The sequence below is a fragment of the Ascaphus truei genome, chromosome 4 (genome assembly GCF_040206685.1).
Source record: "Ascaphus truei isolate aAscTru1 chromosome 4, aAscTru1.hap1, whole genome shotgun sequence".
In the NCBI taxonomy this organism is placed as follows: Eukaryota; Metazoa; Chordata; class Amphibia; order Anura; family Ascaphidae; genus Ascaphus; species Ascaphus truei.
In genome coordinates, this window is record NC_134486.1 from 53,480,808 (window position 1) to 53,502,863 (window position 22,056).

Genomic DNA, 22,056 nt, shown 5'->3' on the forward strand with positions numbered 1-22,056 from the left:
TAATACAAATTACATAATACGGCAGAAAACAAATAGTGCAGACCACAGAAGTGCTGTTACCCGGCAATCTTATGGAGCTGCAAACACTGTCGGGGAACTCTCCACATGCATCCTCTCCACGCCGACCGCCTCGGCGTGTGACGTCACTCAGGAGAGAGGTTCTCCTCACCGTCAATACCGCAGATCTGTGGAGGAGAACCTCTCTCCATAAGATTGCCGGGTAACAGTTTCCGAACAGCACTGAAAGGCTTCCAACAGCTACCCCTATTATACTGCCTGTTTTTACTTCTAAAGTATCAGTAAAATGTGTGTATGCTTGCACTAAATATTAGTCTGGTATTGGTCTGCACTATTTGTTTTCTTTTATTCTGAGGTTATACCTTTGCCCTGGGACTGTGTCTGTCCATGTGGGGAAGCATCAGCACTGCCTGCCTGTAAAACTTGGGTGTCCAAACACCGTTACAACATCCAGGAGTCACACAACCATTAATGGTTAATTGCATTAAGATTGCGGTCTTATAGTAAGTGAGAAACTATAAGAGCCAAGTTTAACTCAATAGTATCCATATTTACAACACAGTGTACATGATTATTGCCTTCTCTCTTTTTTTGGGGTGATCCTGCTCCTTCTGGATCTTGGAGGAGAAAATGCTGTATTAGAGGATTTATGGAAACAAGTCCTCACCGGAGGTTTTGAGCAATTTTAATCCCATTTCTATCACATTGTACTATTCTATTTTTCACTTTCATTTATTTATAATGATTAGTGTGGGAGCGCCGTACCAATTACTTTTCTGGTGTGTGGTATTGCTCAGTATGTTCGCCAACTGTGGATCTTGCGCCCCACTCTTCCAGCAGAACCCGGGCACCAGTTAATATTTGGGCCGCTCCTCTTTCCTGCCCCCCCCCCCCCTCCCGACAGCCACTCCGGGCCCCTCGTAGACAGTCCGCTGCTCTAGCCAACTCCGCTATGCGGCTGCTCACAAGTGGCCATCACTGCACCCTCCGGGAGAGGTCCCGACGTTTCACCCCCCCCCCCCCTCCGAGGATGTGTCTCTCTGTCAAGGGTGATTACAGAGTAATCTTTCACGCTGTCCACTCCGCTGGGATCTCTGCTGTCTTTCAATCTCCTCTGCCAGGATGCAAGATGGCCGCCATTCTCATCTTCCCTGGAACCGCTAGAGGTGGTGTAACCTGGAAATGGAAAATGCTTCGAACTGTGTCAACTGGGTATGTCCCCTTTAAGAGCTTAATTTCTAATTAGCTTGCTGGTCTCTTCACTTGCGCACTGAAGCTCCCACTTTCCTCCAAGCTGTCTCTGGAGCCGGATCGTCGTCCGGAGCGAGGTGCGGGGGGCGAGGCCAGTCCGAGTTTTTTTTAGGAACCCATTTCCTTCCTCCACTCTTCTCATGGTGAATGCAGTACCATTTTCAGCACCATGAAGCCAAAGGGGAACATCCATCGGCATTGGATGCCCTTGTCACGGGGGGCCTTGGTAACGGGTAGTAAGCTCCTTTTTTTAGACAGTGTAGTGTCCAAATTCCAAATTCTTAGTATCCCTGGCAATCTGACAAAGAGTGTCCTTTATTTTGAAATAATGAAATCGGATGATAATGTCTCTGGTGGCGGTCTCCTGATTGCAGTCTAGAGCGCAGCGCTCTGTGGCATCCGTCCAGGTGAAGGTCTGACTCCGACCTATCGGGCAGCACGTGGGACATCCATTTTGTGGTGAACTCCTTGGGGTCCGTGATGGCCTCCGGAACCCCTCGCAGCCTGATGTTATTGCATCGATCGCGATTTTCAGTGTCCTGTTTCCACTAGCTCCAGGATCATGGATTTCAGGTGAGCTGTGGATTTTTCTGTTTTTTTTTGTAATGCAGTTATGGTGGAGTCCAGTTTTGTTTCCGGATTGTCAGTTCTCTCACTAATACTGTTAATGTCCTTTCTCATATCCCAAAGTTCTTTTTGAAAAAAGATTTTTTTATTTCTTTACAAAATTCCCTTAGGTCACTTCTAGTGACGTGGGAGCTTCGAACTTCAACGCCCTGCTTGCTGAGCCAGAACAGCTACCGGTACAGAGATTGGAGGGAAGTATCTCTGGAAGCAGGGGGTCGCCAGAGCTGAAATGAATGGGGTTCAGCTTCAGAAACCCATTGCTTAAAAAATAATAATAAATAAATATATATATATATATATATATATATATATATATATATATATATATATAATTGCTGTCTTTGATTACTCCTTTAATATCAAAGTGTAGTGTCTACAACTCCTCTCAGGCACCATGAAAGCAGCTTATCTATTAGATAATAATGGGGGCATACAGAAAAATACATTCTAGAAAACATTCTTGCAACACCGGTTCAGTTATTTTGGGAAGTGTAGAGGTCGCATTAACGACTGTGTAGTGTCTACGAGGCATTTCAAATGTTGTGAGCATGAGGCTACCAACCGCATCCCCATCGTAGGAAAAGGGGTCAGTCAATGCTCTGCTCTCCAAAGTCACGCCCCACAATACCTTGCGCAGGGGGTATCATTTAGGGAGGGGAGGGCCACAGAAACAAAGATGTAGCACGACAGTCAGGAAAACTGAAGGCATTTCCTTAAATAAATTGTACTACAGACATGACATATCTGTTCACAATCTGCACCATTCGTTGGACATTGATTTACAAGCCTCTTTTAATATGTGGTTTACCCTAGAAAAATGGGGGGAGGGTTTCATAGGCTTATTAAAGTGAACTAAAGGCAGTAAGTAGGATATATTGTAAAGATTAATTGATCCAGTTAATTATCAAAAAAATCTTTTCTTTTAATTGTTCTTTGTAAAGTAATTATGATATCATTAGATAAATGATACATTTAATAATGAAGATCAAGAAAACATACACATTTTTCACAACACAAATAACCCTTTTTTCAGATCCAAAAGGACAGAAAGCAGATTATTTTGATGAAATATTGGAAAACAGAGCAGTTAGTAAGAATACTTGCCTGGTGGATACAATATATAAATAAGTCAGCCAGCATCCATCTCATGGACAATACAAAGCTGCAATATCATCTGATGATGCCTTCGCCTTGTATTGATGACCACCTGACCGTGTGTGTAGTTTTTCGGTGTCGCACAATGGCACCAAAAAGACTCAAGCATCTTGGGAACTTGCGGGCCCGCCCAGAAGTCAGTGGGAAACACACCAGCTACATGGGATCCCTCGGTTCAGATACCATAAAAAATATGCAAAATAAAGTGGACTTCTACTTTAAAGTAAGCGCCAAAGGCTCTCTGTACTGCGGTTTAGAATCGTTCTGATTGCGTTGTGGCCTGGGAAGGTCATCTGCAATCATTACAAGGCTCCAATTATGTGTAAACAGAAGAAGTTTTAGGGTGCAAGTCTGCAGTAGCCTAACAAAATAGACAACGGGTGAATGAAGCCGGTTTGAGGACATGTGGATGGCTTGCAGATACACTCACATATTCTATGTTTACAAGTCTAAACTCATTGTCAATTATAATGTAGCAGAGAAATACATTGCTGGTTCCTCCAGCAGTGAGGGGGCTTAAAAACAGCATTAAAATGATCTGTTTCCATAGTATATTACAACCCTCAATCTTATTTCTTAGGTTTCTGCTTCCTTCAATCACAGCTTTAAGCGCCACAAAAGAAACACATCTGAAAAATATAAGTCTCCCCAGGGATTGCAAAACAAGGGACTTTTTCATTCCTTATAGCCAGGCTTCTTTTGGAAACTAATCTCTCGCCATAATGTATTTTACCTCTGCAATTCCCAAAAAATAAATTTCAGTGGTACGCGGCTGTTGTAATATGGCCAGGTGCCACAACAAAAAAAACTGTACAAATGCATAAATATCACAACATAAAAAACTTAATAAAGAAGGATTTTAGTGAAGGGATTTGTAAGTTCCATGATGTTTTAAACAAATATGTATTCTGCAGGCTATCCGCTCCCCACACAATGGCCTTTAGACTACAGACCCCTTTCTATGGTCTCAAAAGAGCAGTCCTCCAGCACCACACCCCAGCTCATTAATGCTCAGCATCTTTACATAGGGAGCTTGCAATGCTGCATCAACCGGTGGGGGGGGGGGGGGAATAAGCAAAACAGTCACTATCAGAGAGCTGCAGGGAGGGAGGCTCAGACATATGTTTGTCCACTTGTTTGTCCGTTTTGCATTGAGAAACCTCTTAGCAATATGTTGACCACAAACTGTTTTAATAGAAAAGGGGATGAAACTCACATTTCTCAACGAAACATGAATGGTACTAAATATCAATCAACCATACAACCAAAGCTAAAATCCCAATACTTAAAATGTTCAGAAAAGTTACTCTAAAGTTTGTGTATGGGTATTTTATTTCTACTTTCTCAGTCAAGAGCTACTGTAACATTGGAGGTTGTTATGGACATAATAGTGGTTCATGTGTCCTAGACTACTTTTTAATGCTCTGGTGAATTAGACAAGATTTAGATTTATAGTTTAAAGCAACACACACACACACACACACACATTAAATTAGTCAAATTAATTGTCTCAATATACATTTTGAACCCTTTTCATATTTAAAATTGTAAGGATCCAAGGTTTAATCACATCTTTACTCGGTAGAGAGAGGGAGAATCTTTGTCAAATTGTATTAAAATAAGGTCATAATGATGACAAGTATTTAGGGGTGTTTCTAATTACAGTACAGTGAATACAGTACCAATCCAAACCAAGGGAAGACAAATGACCGGCCAGTCAGTAAATAACCCTACTTTATATGGTGTATGGTGGAACAAGGTATATAAGCAAATATAACCATCACATGAATTCTGATAGTCAGGAGTAGAAACATGCAAGGTTGAAACCCTATTTGTACAGAGTCCAGGTGATAATGCCAAGATAAAGTCCCATGTCAATGGTTGTAATTAAGGTAGAGAAAAATGTCCACATGCACTTTAAGATCATTATGATGAAGTACATTCTGAAAGTGGGTTCAAACCATCCAAATGTATATGGTAATAGGGTAGATTACCTATACACAGGCTACTACAGTACAATTAATGCATTGATTCTACCAGAGAGGATTTCCCACAATTTACCATCAATCCAACTATGACAGTAATACTTAGGTTAAAGGAAGATATTTATTCTAGAAAGATCAAAAAAGATTGATGAGGGATTAAGAACTAGTGCAACTCCTGGAAAAATCAAAGAACTGGTACTTACAGACAAATTATTATAAGCATCAATTCTGTCTTCTGGGAAGTGTATGCTGTGCGCATACGGACTACAGGTGCATCATGTTTCTTAGTCCAACGCAAAGCAAGTCCAAGAGAAATAAAACATACCAAAGAGCGGCAAGGAAGACCAGGCAGAACACTACCTGATACAGGTCCAGCTGTGGACAGACAATTACTTATTTTCAAAGTGTGAGTACCTGTGGCTTCCTCTAAAACTCAGATTATTTGACGCATGTATATACCTGCACTTCACCAGAAGTTCTTCAGCCTCTGTCACTTAATGTCTCTTGATTAACTTAAAACATTAAAGTAGCTAATACAAGTGAAAGCTGAATGTATTCTAGGGACCTCATATAGGCTTTCCTGTACTTTCTTCTGACATCACTCCGGATTGTGGTAAATGCTGATCTTCTGTTAAAACCTCTACAATGCCCTCATAACATTTCCTAAACAACACAAGGCACGTCAAAGAACTTGTGCTCATCTCCTAGAGAATGTGTTCACTGTTCTGCAGGAGCGATGAATGTGATCTTCTATTTGCATCATTAAGTGACGAGTTGTGACCATGTGATCACTACCAAAGTGATCACATTGCACTCTGAAGTCGGCGGACTTCTGGCATGTAATAGGTTTTAAAGGAACATTCATAATTGTGTCATACAGTGAATTGTTTTACCTAGACTGTGTTTTTTTATAGGACTTGTTACACAATCTTAGACTATCCCCATCACATTGCTGTGACACCAATCATATGGTTGCGATTTGCCTTCCCCTGGCACGGAAAGTGACAACTTTGTAAATATATCACAGACTTTAAACAGATTTAGTAAGACATGGAACTGCATCTTTAAGGTCATATATTGGATTTACAATAAATGTAAGATGGCTGTCACATTTAATGTTTTTTTCACATAGTGTACAATGTGTTTCAAATTTAAGCCCAAAAACCCATTTCTAAAAAGCTCAGCAAGTGCCATTACACGTGCAATTCCCCCTGTCGCTGCTAGGTGCCAGCTTTAGTAGCAAGCTGCACCCTGGTCAGGCATTTTGGATCTGAAATGTTTCAGGGCCTTTGGGAAATAAAACCCGGTCATGGATATGAGATCCTCCAGCGCGTCATTGCGATTCACCATTTTAACAAAACAAGAACAAGAATGGCTGAACAAGGGGGCTGAAGGTGGTAAAACATGAGCACTCCTGTCTTGGGACACACCAAGTTTAGGCAAAGCCAAAACATTTGTATTTTACGTTTTGATTTTAACAGTCCTTTAATAAGGAAAGGTCATGTTCAATTACCCCTATTGGCCAACAACTGTACGAAAAGGAAATATATCTTCAAGCATAAGAGTCCCAAAAAGTGTGTTCTGGTTTGATGTTTCTGTGAGTAACTCTATACTACAGAGTTCCCCTCGAACACGTGGTTTTTTTATTTTTTAGTGAGGACTTAGATCCACAGTCTACAGTGTAAGGGCAGTGCAGGGTGTTGTCTTTGAAATGGAGGAGGCGACTCCCTTATGCTTGGCAATGGCATTCTCCTTGCGGTCTGGCACAAAGATGACTGTTTTAGGCAGGTGCTCCTCCCCACATGAATTACAAAGCACGGAAAAAATATATATATAAAGGTTATGAGCTTCCACACAGCTGAAAAATCCATCCTTCCCCTGACCATTAAGTTCTATTTTAAAAGGAGGCCACAGAGGATGGCAATTATTTATACTGGCAAAAGTTGATCATGGATGCCCGATCGAGTTAAAGGGCTACGGCAATTGAAGTAGCCATTCCTCACTTTAAGCGAGGTTCCTTCACAGCTGGAAGGCTAAAAATGCAATAAGGTTAATTGAAGCTGTGGTGTTACTATAAGGGCCAATGAATAAACTGAGCCAAACACTGTATAAAAGGTAATGGATTTGGAAATGTACCTACATAGGACGTTTTATTTTTTAATAAAACATATTTCCTTTACATAATAATCTTTTTACAGCTCTGAGAAATCCTCCTATTTTGGAAACATTAATATGAAATAATTTCCCTGGGGGGGCTACCCACTCCCCCGCCCCCCTCAAAAAATTACTCCCATTATGTATTGCTTTATAACTCTGCATTTATCACTGCAACTTAGAAGTGGTTGCAGTAGGAAGAAAAGAATGAGAAGCATGCATAGTATATAGCAAAACTAGCATGTTTGCTTATTTTGGTCTGCATTTGACGTGCTTTTAAGCATATTTTAAAAATCAAGCATAACAAAAACACTCCTGAGTTTATCCATAGGTCTCACAAACATTGCTGTCACTAAAAGCCCATCAAGTGTTTAGATGGCAAACAGGAACAATGTCCTCACTTTAACGCAGCTGTGATATGTGCAGCTAAATGGTATCCACACAAAAGCGCATATGAATCAAGGCAAAAGTGGAGCAATCCTGGAGCACAACCATTGCCCCAGATCTATCAAAGGAGAAAAATCTCATTAACACCCATAGGATTTCTTTCTTTGATACATACGGTGTATTTCTTGAGCCCCAGAATTGCTCCACTATCTCCTTGGCACGTGTGCCCCATAGTCATGCAATCAGCCCAAGCACGTCTTCAAACTTCAAACCAAACCATTTGATTTCATTTTGAACCTTTTGAAGATAGAAATGTAAATCAGAAGGCAACAAACATGACAGTTTAACGCCTCAACACGTCGGGGCACTCCCTTTTATTATTGACCTGTTTCTTTTACTGTACCCGCAATATTTTTTTTTCTGTTGCAATTGTGGAGTGTAGATTTCACCTGCTTAAACATGCAGCACCTATATAATCACTCGAGATACATTTATTAAGCACTAGGTAATATCATGGAGGTTCTCTGCACATGAAAAAATCCAAAACAAAAAGAAGGCAAGTCTCGGATTTCTTTTAAAACATAGCACGTTTCACTACTTTGCGAATTTGATCCGCGGCGTTTTTAAAAATGCACATAGGACTTTGCACAAAAATACTATTTTTAAAAAGAGACTGCACTTGTTTCAATAGGTGGCATTACGTTACTAAAGTGCCACATATAACGTTTGAGAAAGCCTTACTGGTAAAGAACCATTCTCTACAAATCAGCACTGGTCACTAGACCTTTGGAATGACTGCAGGATTCTCAGCGGTTAGATCAGAGCCTCAGGGAATAAAAGCATTTGGTTTTGCAAGTCTCATGAATTTTGCTGTGCTACTAAGTGTTTCAGGCCCAATCTTGGAAAGCCCTGTATACAAAGTGTATAGAGAGCCTACAGTGCAAAGCAAACTCGTTTTGCTAACAAACGCTGACATTATATGAATGTATTTGACATCTAAGCTCCATGACCAATAGGAATGTTACTTCAATAACAGCTAGTAGTGTGGGTTACAGATCAGCGTTGCTAGCTAAACAGTTACGCAATGGTGTCTGTATACATCCTAATGTCTAACAGGGGTGGGAGACTCTGGTCCTCAAGGCAGGTTTTCAGCATATTCCTGCTTCAGCACAGGTAGCTCAACCAGTGGCTCAGCCAAAGATTGTGCTGAAGCAGGGATATCCTGCTGGTGGCCCTTGAGGACTGGAGTTGCCCACCCCTGGTCTAGAACAATACGCTCTTTTTAAATGAGACAGAAATGAGGCAAGGAGGTACGAGGTCACATGTTTTAGCAGTACTCAATGTCACTTCACCTTGTAACATTTTCATTCCCAGGAAAAGGAGGAACAACTATCACTACGCTAGGTCCCAGTGAAAGCTACATTCATGTTTTCCCAGGCTACAAACATGTGTGGTGCAATTCCTATCCTTCTTGGTTTAGACTTGCCCAATAGATTTCAGTGTAGCGCTGGAACCCTGCCACACCAGTAACAAGACAATCACAGCGCCTCTTCCCCGCTCGTGTTTTGCATAAAACACCCGACTCTGAGAAGGAATCCACTGTCTTTGTTGAAATCTCATTCTCAGGACGTGTCTGCGTGTAAGAAGTATTTTACTAGAAGGTAACGCGCCACACTAGAAACTGCTTCTATTTTTTTTTTGTGCTGCAAACTGTAACACTAGAAAATGTTACCTTAGTAATATAAGGATACATTGTAGCTGGTGAGTTACACTGACTGAAGGATTGATTGGAACTGAAAGGCAGCCATTTAGTGAACCCTGAAAGCATGGGAGAACGAATTGATCAGCAGTTTAGGTAATTAGTTCTCAATAAATGTAATCAAAGGCTGCGTATATAAAACAACATTTCTCTCTCTTATTTATTTTTAATGCCTCTTGGATTGCCTTTTTTAAGGGGTTAAGAGAAGGAATGTAAAGTGGAGAATGACCGTAAAGTGGAGAATGACCGCAAATTGACGTTCACAAATCCCCAGTGACCTAAGAAAATCAAGTACAGTATGGTTTATATAAAATCAATAGGGACAAATTAAAAACAACGGTTTCCATATTGCCCTTCTACTGAATATTTCATCTATGCAACATGATTTCTGTGTTATGCGGTGGCTGGAAGTCTTCTGTATAAAGACGCGGTGTGGTATGTCCAATTCCAAAATCAAAGGGGTAGGGCGAATAATTCTGCTATTTGAGTTAGGAATCCTAATTGGGAGCAATTCCAACCTATGCATTATACCAGCGAAAACGGAAAAAAAATAAAACTGTACGGGCCATGTATAAAATCTCGTAGTAAGGTTTCCTTCATATACATTGTCATTTTACATTGCCATGTTATCCACCATATTCCTGAACGTCTACTTTAGGTTGAGCGAGGTGCATTTCATGAGACAACCAAACATGATATACCAGCATCTATGTTATATTGAAAGCATCGCTCTTTTCCCAGTAGGCACACTAACCAGGGCAAATATGACTAATATTACATAGTTGATAGAGGAGGTTGAACTTTATGGAGATATCTTTTTTTTTCTCAATCTATGCTAAATGTAGATGACAGATACTTATCCTATATTTGTATTCGCAGTATTTTGATCCAGAGGAAGGCAAACAAAAAAAACCCAGCGATATATCATATAAGGGGGAAATACAAATTCCTTCCCGACTTCAAATAGGTCTCATCTATTTGGAAATAGTAATTACACTTATTAAATCGTTCACTACATTATTATTCAGAACGGTTGAGGTATTGAACACAATTACTGGACAAAACAAAAGGAGAAACAAAGTGTGAATACAACAAGCAATGTAATGCTGTACTTACAAATGGTAAATAATAAACCAGAACTGGAAGTGAAATACAGCAAAGTGAAAGAAACCGCGCGTGCGTGTGTGCGTGTGTGCGTGTGTGTGTGTGTGTGCGCGCGTGTGTGCGTGTGCGTGTGCGTGTGCGTGTGCGTGTGTGTGTGTGTGTGTGTGTGTCCTTCCGTTGGGTCATCAGTAAAGGAGAAGCAATCACGAGTGCCGGAGGGGCCATGTACTCTGGTACTGTAGCCCCCCCAGGCACTCAAAGGGTTAAATAGAGGGACCAAACAAAAATGTATTTAAAAGTCTATTTTCTACTCCAGTTTGTATTCAGCTAACATTTTCAATTGCAGATCACGGACCAGAAAGGAAAGCGGATATATTCTTGTAAAAGGTGCATTCATCTAAATGTATATTATCTGGAAAATGTGTTTTAAAAAGTAGGTCCCAAAGCTATGGCTCGCTCAGACTTTATACTGACAAATAATACGGGTTGGAAAGGCAGAATGCTACAGCAAGGCCAGAAAGCAAACTACTGTTTTGTGTGAACTAAATAGGTATGTATGAGGAAATGGAAAATGATGTGGTCAAAGCCAAGCAGGGAATGTTGAATTGAATTTCAGACAAATACAAATTATTAATAAAAAGACACATTACAGTCCTGGCAAGACGAGCCGTACTGAGAAAGAAAACAGAAAATGAAAACAGAAAATGAAAACATAATGTGAGTTTATAGCCTGTGGACTTGTGTAAGTCTGCAAGAGAGAGAATATTTCTGTGCAAAACCTTGTCTTGTTTTTAAAAACAAATATGTACAAGCCATAATTTGACTTATTTCAATTAATTTCTCCTCAGATCCATGGAACAGGACATGATTTCCCCTCATTCCCCATATGTAGGCTTTATGGTCAGCTATCCAGAAACTAGTGTCCAACCTCAGCATTTCAGGTCTCCCAGTGCCGTCTTAAAGCATGGGCACGCTGGGCAGTTGCCCGGGGACCCAAAAGAGCATAGGGGCCCCATGCTAATTTATGCACAGACCAGAATTTAACACTAATTTTCCGATCACCCGCATCCACATTCAAATCTCCCGCTAACTTGGTAGAAGGAGAAAAATTACGACTTGTAGTGGAGAGTTGGCAGGGCCCGGTGCACTCCTTTGCCCGGGGGCCTATAATGCTGTTAAGACGGCCCTGAGGTCTCCCACTCTCTGTCCTTTCCTTGTTCCATTCCCATTCCAGAAAGGTTCTAGCTGTCCACAACCTCTTCTTATCTTCACTTCTTGGTTCTTGCTTAAACTTGGTTCACCTTGAGCACAGAAGTCTGACATCTCCTTTGGTGGGCTATGCTTATCACATACCTCGCTTCTGACAGGCCATGGAGTTGATACAGGTCTGCTTCTACTCTCCTGTTGTCAGGTCAACCTCCTAATTATTTGCCAATAATAATAGTTTGTTCTTGTATAGCGCTGCTAGTTTTACGTAGCGCTTTACAGAGACATTTTGCAGACACAGTCCCTGCCCCGTGGAGCTTACAATCTATGTTTTTAGTGCCTGAGGCACAGGGAGAAAAAGTGACTTGCTCAAGGTCACAAAGAGCAGACACCGGAAGTTGAACCAGGTTCCCCTGCTTCAAACTCAGTGCCAGAGTCAGTGTCTTTACCCACTGAGCCGTTCCTTCTCTCCTTTGAATGTTCTTGTCATCTATCCCCCTGCCACTTTCCCTTCTACCTACATATTTCTCTCAGGTAATGAAGCTTGGCTATCTTTCTTTCTTTCTTTCTCTGTGCAGACTCTTTTCGACTAATCTTTGGTAACTTCAACAGTCATGCCCTTCTAACACGTGGGACTTTTGTTTTCGGTCTCCAACCTCTTCAAAGGACCACAGCCTCCACCCATAGTAAAGTCACTCATGAACTAGTATTTACCAAGAATTGTTCCCTTTTCCCATTTCTCCCCATTTTAACACTAACGGCTCCCTCCTACATATCCTTGTCCCAACTATTTTAGGCCTTTTGCTAGTTCTCTTTCTACTTTAACCATCACTACCTTTCTGTCTTTGTTATCCTGTTCTTCTGTCTATTTGTTCTTTTTGTTTATCTATATGAAAAGCCTATCTTTTTACTAGAAGCAAACGTCTAAATTGAGGAGTGCGGTATTATGTACAGAGTGAGAAACTGTACATAATACCGCGCTCCTCCCTATAGAAGTTTGCTGCTGATAAAAAGATACTGTAGGCCTTCCATATAGAAAAACAAAAAGAACGATTCCTGCGCTCCTACCAATTAGGCTAAAATAAAATAATAATCTCATGAAAAAGGGTATTTGGTTAAACCTTTTGGCCAAAGCATTTATAAGCCTGCATGCCACGACAAGGCACACCCGTATGCAGGCACCTACACTGAATATATGTAATAATTGGCCAGATTTTAATTGCACTACTCACATAAGCTTATGCTTTATTTAACCCGTTCAGGGCTTTCACACATTTTTTCACCAGACCATGGGACAATTATTACATATATTCAGTGTAAGTACCTGCAAATGGGTATGCCTGGTCGTGGCATGCAGGCTTATAAATACGTTGGCCAAAGGGTTTAACCAAATTACCCCTTTTCATGAGATTATTATTTTATTTTAGCCTAATTGGTAGGCGCGCAGGAATGGTTCTTGATATTCTTATGTAAGACTGCTATAACCACCTGCTTCTTACGGTATCTCTCCCATAGTAATCTATGCTAATTGCTACAGCTGGAATCCTCTCTCTCCCAAGTTACCCTCACACACACATCCCTCCTAAAAGCTGCTGGCTCACTACTAAATCCCCAACTTCCTTCAAGGTTCTTCTTTTTCTCATCTCTGATCTCTCCCTATACCAATAGACTCTACTCTGCACATATATACATACATACATACATACATACATACATACATACTATCTTCTCCACTTATTTCTACGGTTCTGTTCCATATCAATATGTTAGAAGGAAGACACCCAGGCACACGGTCTTGCAATAAAGTTGATTTGATGGCAACACCAACGTTTCGACCACATAAGCAGTCTTTGTCAAGGTGAGGCGGTCACCTTGACAAAGACTGCTTATGTGGTCGAAACGTTGGTATTGCCATTAAGTCAACGTTTTTGCAAGACCGTGTGCCCGGATGTTTTCCTTCTACTTCGTGATCGCTCTGGGGTAGTACAGGATCTTCCCCATCTCTAAGAACACCGGCAATTGATCCATGTTGCTGCTACTACGGTGTGCCTGTGACCCTCTCTGCGTTCTCTATATCAATGTGTTCTCTCACCATGCCTCCCTCTAAAGCGCTCTGTTCACCGGGCCTCGACTTTCCCTATGTTGTATCAACTAAAAAAACACACATCCTCTACCTGGAGGAAAACTTTAAATCATACTACCAATGTCTGCCCACCACCTCCTAAATATGGACTACTTATTTTGCACTCTCTCTCTCTTTACAAAACTCTAAAGCCCCTCTTAGCTCTATTTACACGACTAACCCATCTGTCTCCGACTACACGACACATTAATAAGTGCAGCCTCCACAGTGCAGGGACTGCCACTCACATGGTTTCCAGTCATATTTGAAACATGTGCCCAGGTATAGATATTGTTTTGTGCCAACAACAAATAATCATTTCTTTAGGCTTCCAAGTCATCCCTAATACATGTGAATCGATGCAGAAGAAATGACGACTTACATGGCCTAATGTTGAAGAGCCTCCCGACCACTTGAAATGGGGAAGAGATCCACTAGATGCTGTACTTTGTTCTCTGTGTTTTTGCATGAGAGGGTTTATTATAGTGAATATCATTAGGGTTAGTGGCTTGTTTATTAGGTAAAAAGTAGCAGATCGAGTTCTTAAAAAAATAATAATGATGATCGTAAAACCAGAAGTCTTGGAATATGTTGTTAAACATAACTATTTTTAAATTGAATGTGTTTTGAAAATAGGACTGTTTGCCCTCAAAACTAGATGTGAATGGCGGTTTTTGTTTTGTCCATTGTTTGTCTAGTAAATATGAGACCGTCACTAGTCAAACAGATACATATACTTAGCTGATATGCTTGAATGTAGTGAACCCAGAGAAAAAAGAAAATCATTTTTTTTCAACAGTATGCAAATAATTAAAACGGTTACTTTAAGGGCGATTGCATTTTTCTAAAGACAATTGTTTTTTTTTTTACAAGCTTCTGTACGTGGGACTCACTGCCCCTAAACAAGCAAGCTTGTATAACATAAAACGGTTCTTACCCGATCAGCATTTCTGTGAGCTTTACAAAGCCAACATAAGCCAGTTCAAAAGCACCTCTGTGTCGGGACTGCAAAAGGTGGTTCTTGAAATATTCACCCATCTCTTTCACCTACAAAGACAATTACAGACAGACTTCTGAATACTGTAACATACCAAATGAGTGAAATAAAGAAAATAAGACTGTTCCTTATTTTAGCTAAAAAAGTCAGTTCGGCAATATAAATGATGTTCAGTACATGTAGCTTTAGCAATCGGCAAACAAGAATTAAAAATGCAGTCTTACAACGGGGTTTTATTCTGGATATAAGTTTTGCCCTAAATTCAACACTTTCTTTAATCAAGGTTAAAGGAATAATGTCACCCCATACAAATAGATTATTACATTCAAATGTGGCCCGTTGATCTTCAGACACTGTCGCTTTTAGACTACTTAGACATTTCTAAAAATATTACCATTTTGCAAAGCATCTAAAGATTCAATTTGTTGCTTCAAATTCACAACTGTTGGACAGCATGCAAGAAAGGTGCGACAGAGTGTATATTCCATCAACATCGGCGTGCAGACATATGTGCATATATAGGATAAAACAGTATGATCTAATACTACAGAACAGATTTATTTAAAAAAAAAACACATAGGATATTGCATTCATTTCACAATGAAGGGGTTATGATTTCATAAACTGTATTTAATGCTGATCATCTGCTATCAAATGTTTTTTTGTGGTGGCATCAGCATAAGGTCGCGCATATAGTCCCGGAGACGGCAACGTCGCCTCAAAACAAATGTATTGAATTTGGCTTGGTCGCGATCGCTGGAAGTCAATGAAAGTTGAAATTTCAGCGGCCGCAGCGTGACGTCAGCGTCGCTGTCGCAAGGACTATAAGCGCGGCCTAACAGAGTACAAGAGACAGCGTCACTTGGTATATATTATGTACAAGATCTTGTAAGAAACCCCTTATGTTAACAATAGATCGGGAATGTGGTTGGTCTGCTATGAGCTCTACGTTCTGCACGGGGGCTGTGTAACGGAAGGTACATGAATCTGATTATGTTCACATGTATCGCTCTATTGTGGCTGGATGACTAGCAACATTTCAGGTCCATTAAACGCACATTGTTAAAAACAAAGCCTCACTTCTGTGAAATAAAAACTGCGCTGCGTTCTCACTGTAGCTGATGCAGTGTTTTTAAAATGGTAATAACCCAAGTCCTAGGCTGCGCTTATAGTGCCGGCGACAGTGACGTCACGCTGCAGTCGCTGGAAAAATCTAATTGACTTGACTTCCAGCGATCGTGACCAAGTCGTCGCTCCGTCGCGACGCGTCTACTATAAGCGCACACGACGGCGGCAATGCATTTGTTTTACTGCGACGTCGCTGTCGCCGTCACTATAAGCGCAGCCCTATCATTCTGATTGGTCAGCTGTCCCTGGTATGGAGTAGAAATTCAATAAAATTACAGAGAGAGTGAGAGAGCGAGTGGAAGAGCGAGAAGAGGAAGAGAGTTCATGCTTTGAACCAAGAAGAGACCTGGAGGGGAAGGGGGTGACGACTTATGTTTCTAATATTTAAGTAGAATACGGCACTTTTAAAGTAATCTCAGCACACAACATTCTTAATGAGTTTTTACCAAGACACGTAAATAAACCAGAAACCCCCCCAAAACGTTTCACAGTCAACAACCTCTACAAACCCGAAAGGCAGACAGTCCATGGTACAGTGTGAAATGGAACGGATGTGTTATTGGAATGAGATAAGGTTTCTTATTCTAGTAACATACAGTACCTACTCACTCAGTATAGGTAGCAAAGTCACAATACAAACAATTCACAACAGCCGTCTAATCAGAAAACGGAAAGCAAGCAAATATCTTAAAAGTAAAATCAAAAACAATACGGATTATTAAACTTGTGAGAACATTATAGAACGTGCAGACTTATCAGTATGAGCTTTTGTTAATAAGGATAAGAAATGACTGATCCTTTAACGGCAATTCATTAACGGTGCAGAACCGTCAAAACACGAATATACTGTACAAACTGTTGAGTGCCCTTATGACAGTCACTGCATGGTCACGTGGCGCTGCACCCTTGGAGGGCCCTTATGACAGTCACTGCATGTCACGTGGCGCTGCACCCTTGGAGGGCCCTTATGACGTTCCCTTGTCGCTATGCCTGCTTGTTTGGAGGTCGCTTTCACCGCGGGACACAATTTGAATGGAAGAGGATGACTTGGGAGCGATCACGTGGGTGCGGCTTGCTGTAGGGCCCATGGCACTCTGGCCCTTGCAGCACTACCACAGCACTTGGCCACATAACACATTGACCTGGACGTCAGTTTGGCAAAAGCGGCCAAGAAATTGTGCACGACGAGGGCCTTGCTACCACCGTGAAGCGATGCGGAAAAATGCTTATGTCCCAAAACATTAGCACTGGGTAGGGAAGCACTGGAACCGGTAGTGTGAATCCCCACCGCGGCTGTAAATATCATCCACCATGTAAATATGACCCCCACGCGCTCCGCAGCACAGGGTCACTGTGGCGACTTTCAGAAAAACGCAATACAGTAAGTGTGTGTGTTCCTTCAACCAATTTCACATTTAACTTTTCAATTTTCCGTTCACCCCTTCCGTGCCAGAGCAGCCAGCAATACATATAGTACAGCAGTATGGTGCTGAAGAGGATGTTATAATCACAGTAAAAGCTTTAATAAGTTATACATTTTAAACATAAAATGAAATTATGTTAATGATGTTAAAACCCTGTTGATGGTAATTTGGGAGGGGGGGGGGGGGAACACACGATATAGCAGCTATACTTGAACTCCCATGCCCTGCCTTTACCCACTTTAAAAAAATGTGTCGCATAACTGAACATATGTCTTATAGCCTTTCCAATTTACAGCACAATGACTGATACAAAGCAACTTGTCCAGCATTTAGTAAGGACTCATAATTAACAGAGGAAAATTTAAGGTAAAAAACCCACAATTGCAGCCTCTGTTACAAATAACATTTTCCTAAAAACATCAGCGTTGAAGCTTCCAATGATGATTCTGAGCAACCATTTTTTTTGTATTTTCTTTCAATTAAACTTAAGCCTGGCAGATGAGGAAAATTCTTGAATTTCAGAAATTAATAGAGAAAAAAAAAAGAGTTATAAATGTTTTCATTAATGAAGTCATTTATTATTAATGTCTTTTTTTCCTAATGAATGAAGAACTAGTGCATAAACTCCTTAGCTGGCAGATGGCGTCTACAATTACTAGAACAGCGATTTAAATCCACGATCCCCCCCCATTGTTTTTGCTATTTATTTACAGAATTGGAACTAGGAGTCCCTGGAAGCTGAACCGCACTCGTCTTACCTTCACGGACCCCCTTGTTCCCAAGATATGCATTTATATGTGCTGGTAGAGAAAACACTAGGGTTAGGGAGTGATCGCAAAACCACACCAATTGAAAAAAATAATGGGTGAATATATGGTAATCAAAAAAGTGGGTGCAAACTGTGAACTGAAAAGTGAATCGGAAAAAGGGGGGGAAAGGAGAACACAAAATGGATGTGTCTCCTAAAAGAATTCACTATACCACACTCCTACTTAATTTAAAATTTAACTTTTAATATATTTACATAAAACATATGTTACCAAAACGTTGTGTATTGTGCATTAAAAAGAAATGAAATTAACAAGACCAAGCATCCGTGTCAGTGAATGTGCATTGGGATGGTCTCAAACAACTAATTGTAGTTGAGATTGCAAGACACAGGACGCTAATAGTCAGGGTATAAACCCCTCTGGGGCACCCATGAGACCAGGTAAATGTATATACATATATATAACAAACTCAGTGAATAATTGTATCGTGAAAATTCAGCAGTCCTGCTTAAACTTATAAACCACAGAGCACTTAGGGATGTTAGTTAGAAGTGTATTAAACAGCGATTTAAATCCACGATCCCCCCCCATTGTTTTTGCTATTTATTTACAGAATTGGAACTAGGAGTCCCTGGAAGCTGAACCGCACTCGTCTTACCTTCACTGACCCCCTGGTTCCCAAGATATGCATTTATATGTGCTGGTACAATGAAAGTCAAATCAAAAGATCGCTGCCCGGCTTGTCCAATATGAAGCTGCGATGTCATGCGCTGATGACACTTAGGCTTCCCATTGGCCAGTGGGAGTTAAGCATGGATGGTTGCCATATGTATTACCCAAAAAGGACTAGAGACACAGGCAAATACAAAGGTAATTATCCCAGGATTAGGGTGGCCTTGGGGATAAATATAGGGCAGTTTAGCTCCATGTACCTCAGTGTTCCGAAAAAGAAAACAAGTTAAAAAAAAAAAGAGTTCACATCGAGTTTGCTTTAAGACACGTTAAGTAGATAAATATTGTCTCATCTAATTTTACAACAGGCAGCAGCTCCTGTTCATTACACCTCCTTAGAAAATAATGCATGTACGCCTGCAGGAGTTGAACAAAGGAACACAGAATATCTACACACAAAACCAGACATCTAAAACTTACTGTACGCTGGTTCTACACGGGGAAGACCAAACACCCTTATAGATTATATGGTCAATAACGACTGCTGCTTAAACGCCGGTCCAGTTCGAACGGCCACTAACCTCCCCCAATCACTAAAGATACATTGCCAAGGGGAAATGAGTTCTGGGTATTTGTGATATTTATGAAAGCGGCAAAAATCGGCAGGCCTTGGGATATCTTTTTATTTACTGTTTGAAAATTGGAACGGATGATGGGGGAATGACAACATAAGTCATGACTCTAAGAACACCCTAGTTTGGACATGTTAAAAGATGAGAAGGTGGGGTAGTATGTGTATGTTAGTAACAACACTCGAAACCTAGTTTGGACATGTTATAGATGGGAAGGAAGAAAAAATAGTCACTGGGAAAGAAATCAAGAACAGAGGTGTAACACTTGGCATTCGATGTCCTCTTCTTGCCTAGTGTCATTTGGCTTATGTATTTCACACACAAGTTCGTCGAAAAGCAACAATGTCTAGAAACCGCACTGAAACACACCAATGACTGCAACCTCTTTAAGACCGCAACCTGTTTATTTCTTATTCAAGGAGGGCGAACATTAAAAATATGAGGATCTCCAGAGCAGTGTATTGATGCGATTCCAAAAAAAAAAGAAAACAAATTATTTGATATATTATTTAGAAATAAAAATCGGAAACGGCAGCAGGATTTCTACAGTCGGTGAAAAGAAAAGAAAGTTATTGCGCAACCAGAGTTTAAGGTTTTATGTAAAATGGTATCACAATTTGTACTCGAGTTTTATGGCGCCTGAATGTCAGAAATTGTCTTCTATTTATATAAAGCAGAGTTAAGCTTCCACTTTAGAGTAAATATTGTTCCTGAAATAAAGGCTGAATGAAGGCATCATTACCTCATACAAAAAAACATACCATCAAAGACCACTATCAAACTCTGACGCCCAGGGAAATTATTTTATTTCATATTGGATTTGTTAAAAGCTGAAGTCCTGAGGGCCTTTATATTTCAAACATCGCAAAGCCTATTACATCACAAAACCCTGCCAGCCCAAACATTTTCTCCATTTCAAATGATTTACAGAAATGTGCTCCTTTTATGTGAGATTTGTGTGAGCATGAGGTCATCTTGCTGCTTTTTTTTTGGGGGGGGGGGGGCAAATATTTGCATTTGTCGAGTTTAAAGAAGGGGTACAGCACGATAAGTTTTTTCTGGACTCACTAAGTGAATGTCTACCTAAAAGTGGGGTTCCACTTACTAAACTCATTGCTTTGCAGAAATTACCATTACTTTCCCTGTCAGCCACATAACATAATCAAAAATAGTTGAAAGGTGCAAATCATTACAATTTACCCAAATTAGCTTATATAATCAAACATAATTGATTGGTGTTTTAAAAGCGGCAAACCAAGCAGGGTGTCTCCGAGCTGAACCCCATTAATTTGAGCTCCGGGGACCCATTGCTTCTGGAGATAATTGCCTCCGTAGGCAGAGCCGCCGACAGATTTCCCGGTGCCCAGAACTAGTTTCCACGGGGCCTCCCCCACCCGTGTCACTGGTCTTGTGATCCCCCCTATTTCACACCTTGTGAGCCCCCTCCTGCCATGTATTTCTCTCCCCGTCTCACTATGACTACCTCTATTCCTCACTCGCTCTCCAACCCTCCCCCTCTTTAATATCCCCTCTCTCTCCTCCCCCTCCATGAATTACTCCCCTCTCACTCAATCCCGCTCCCTCAATTTCCCCTCACACATTTTCCCCTCCCCCCCTGGCCACACACACACACACACACACACACACACACACACACACACACACACACAATCCCCCAGCAATAATTTGCCCCCCCCCCCCCCAAATACATACAAACCACCCAAATACATACATAAAAACCCCTCCACCCCCCCACCCCCCAAATACATACAAAACAGACTTACCTTGGGAATGGTCTCATGCCTCTGGTGCCCCGGCTCTGCCTCAGTAGCTGGTAGAGACAGGGGCGGCAGCCGGGCAAAGAAGTTGTGCCCAGCCAGAGGTCTCTGACCGAGCCCAACTTCTTTGTTCCTCCCGGGCCCCGGCTCTCCCCAGCTGCAGACATCCCTAATTGTCCCAAATTTCTCTCGTATGCTGGTGCACGCCGGAAGCTGGGCCCAGATTCCGGTGCGTGCCGAAGTCAAAGTGGCCTGGCGACCACCGTGGTCAGAGAGAGGCAGAGAGAGTGAGGAAGAGGCAGGCCCATAGCTGGGGAGAGCCGGGACCCGGTGCCAACGAGAGGCCATGCAAAGAAGTTGGGCCCGACCTCTGGCTGGGCCCAGCTTCTAGTGCCGGCCATCCCCCCCACAGCTAACAGTCCCGGGACACTTGTCCCGGCTCTCCCACCCGTCGGCGGCCCTGTCCTTAGGGGGTGCCTGTAGCCGCTCCTGCTTGATAGCAGGGTTCACATTATGACCGCTTTTTAAAGCGCCCGCACCCTTCGGTCCAATAGGAAGCAGTGATGTCAACCGGTGCTGGCCCATGTGACATGGGGGCTTTACACAGCAGAGAGAGATACCGACACCCCCTTCAGAAGCAAGTATCTCTGGAAGCAGGGGGTCACCAGAGCTAATATTAATGGGGCTGAGCTCCAGAGATCGCCCGCTTCAATCATAAGTTAAAAAAAAATATTGCAATGTAAAAATAAAAAGTGCTTGGATTGCCTCTTTAATAAATCAAAAACTGTTTACAGGTGGTCCTCCCTATCCGTCATTTCATTTTACGATGAATGGATTATCCAACAGATCACAATGCATTCTGCGGAACGCAATATCCGATACTCCAA

At 41.5% G+C, this 22,056-nt stretch overlaps 1 protein-coding gene across 6 annotated transcripts in view; it reads right to left on the reverse strand.

The window, feature by feature from the left end:
* Nucleotides 1-22,056, reverse strand: part of THADA (THADA armadillo repeat containing) — a 438,996-nt gene that overhangs the window by 363,962 nt on the left and 52,978 nt on the right. For all 6 annotated transcript variants that reach the window (XR_012800897.1, XM_075595760.1, XM_075595761.1 and 3 more), the window contains exon 22: nt 14,706-14,815. Coding sequence is in view for 5 of the 6 variants with exons in the window: in XM_075595760.1 (XP_075451875.1) it covers nt 14,706-14,815 (110 nt within the window). In the remaining variant the exon portion in view is untranslated. The remainder of the gene's footprint in view (nt 1-14,705; nt 14,816-22,056) is intronic.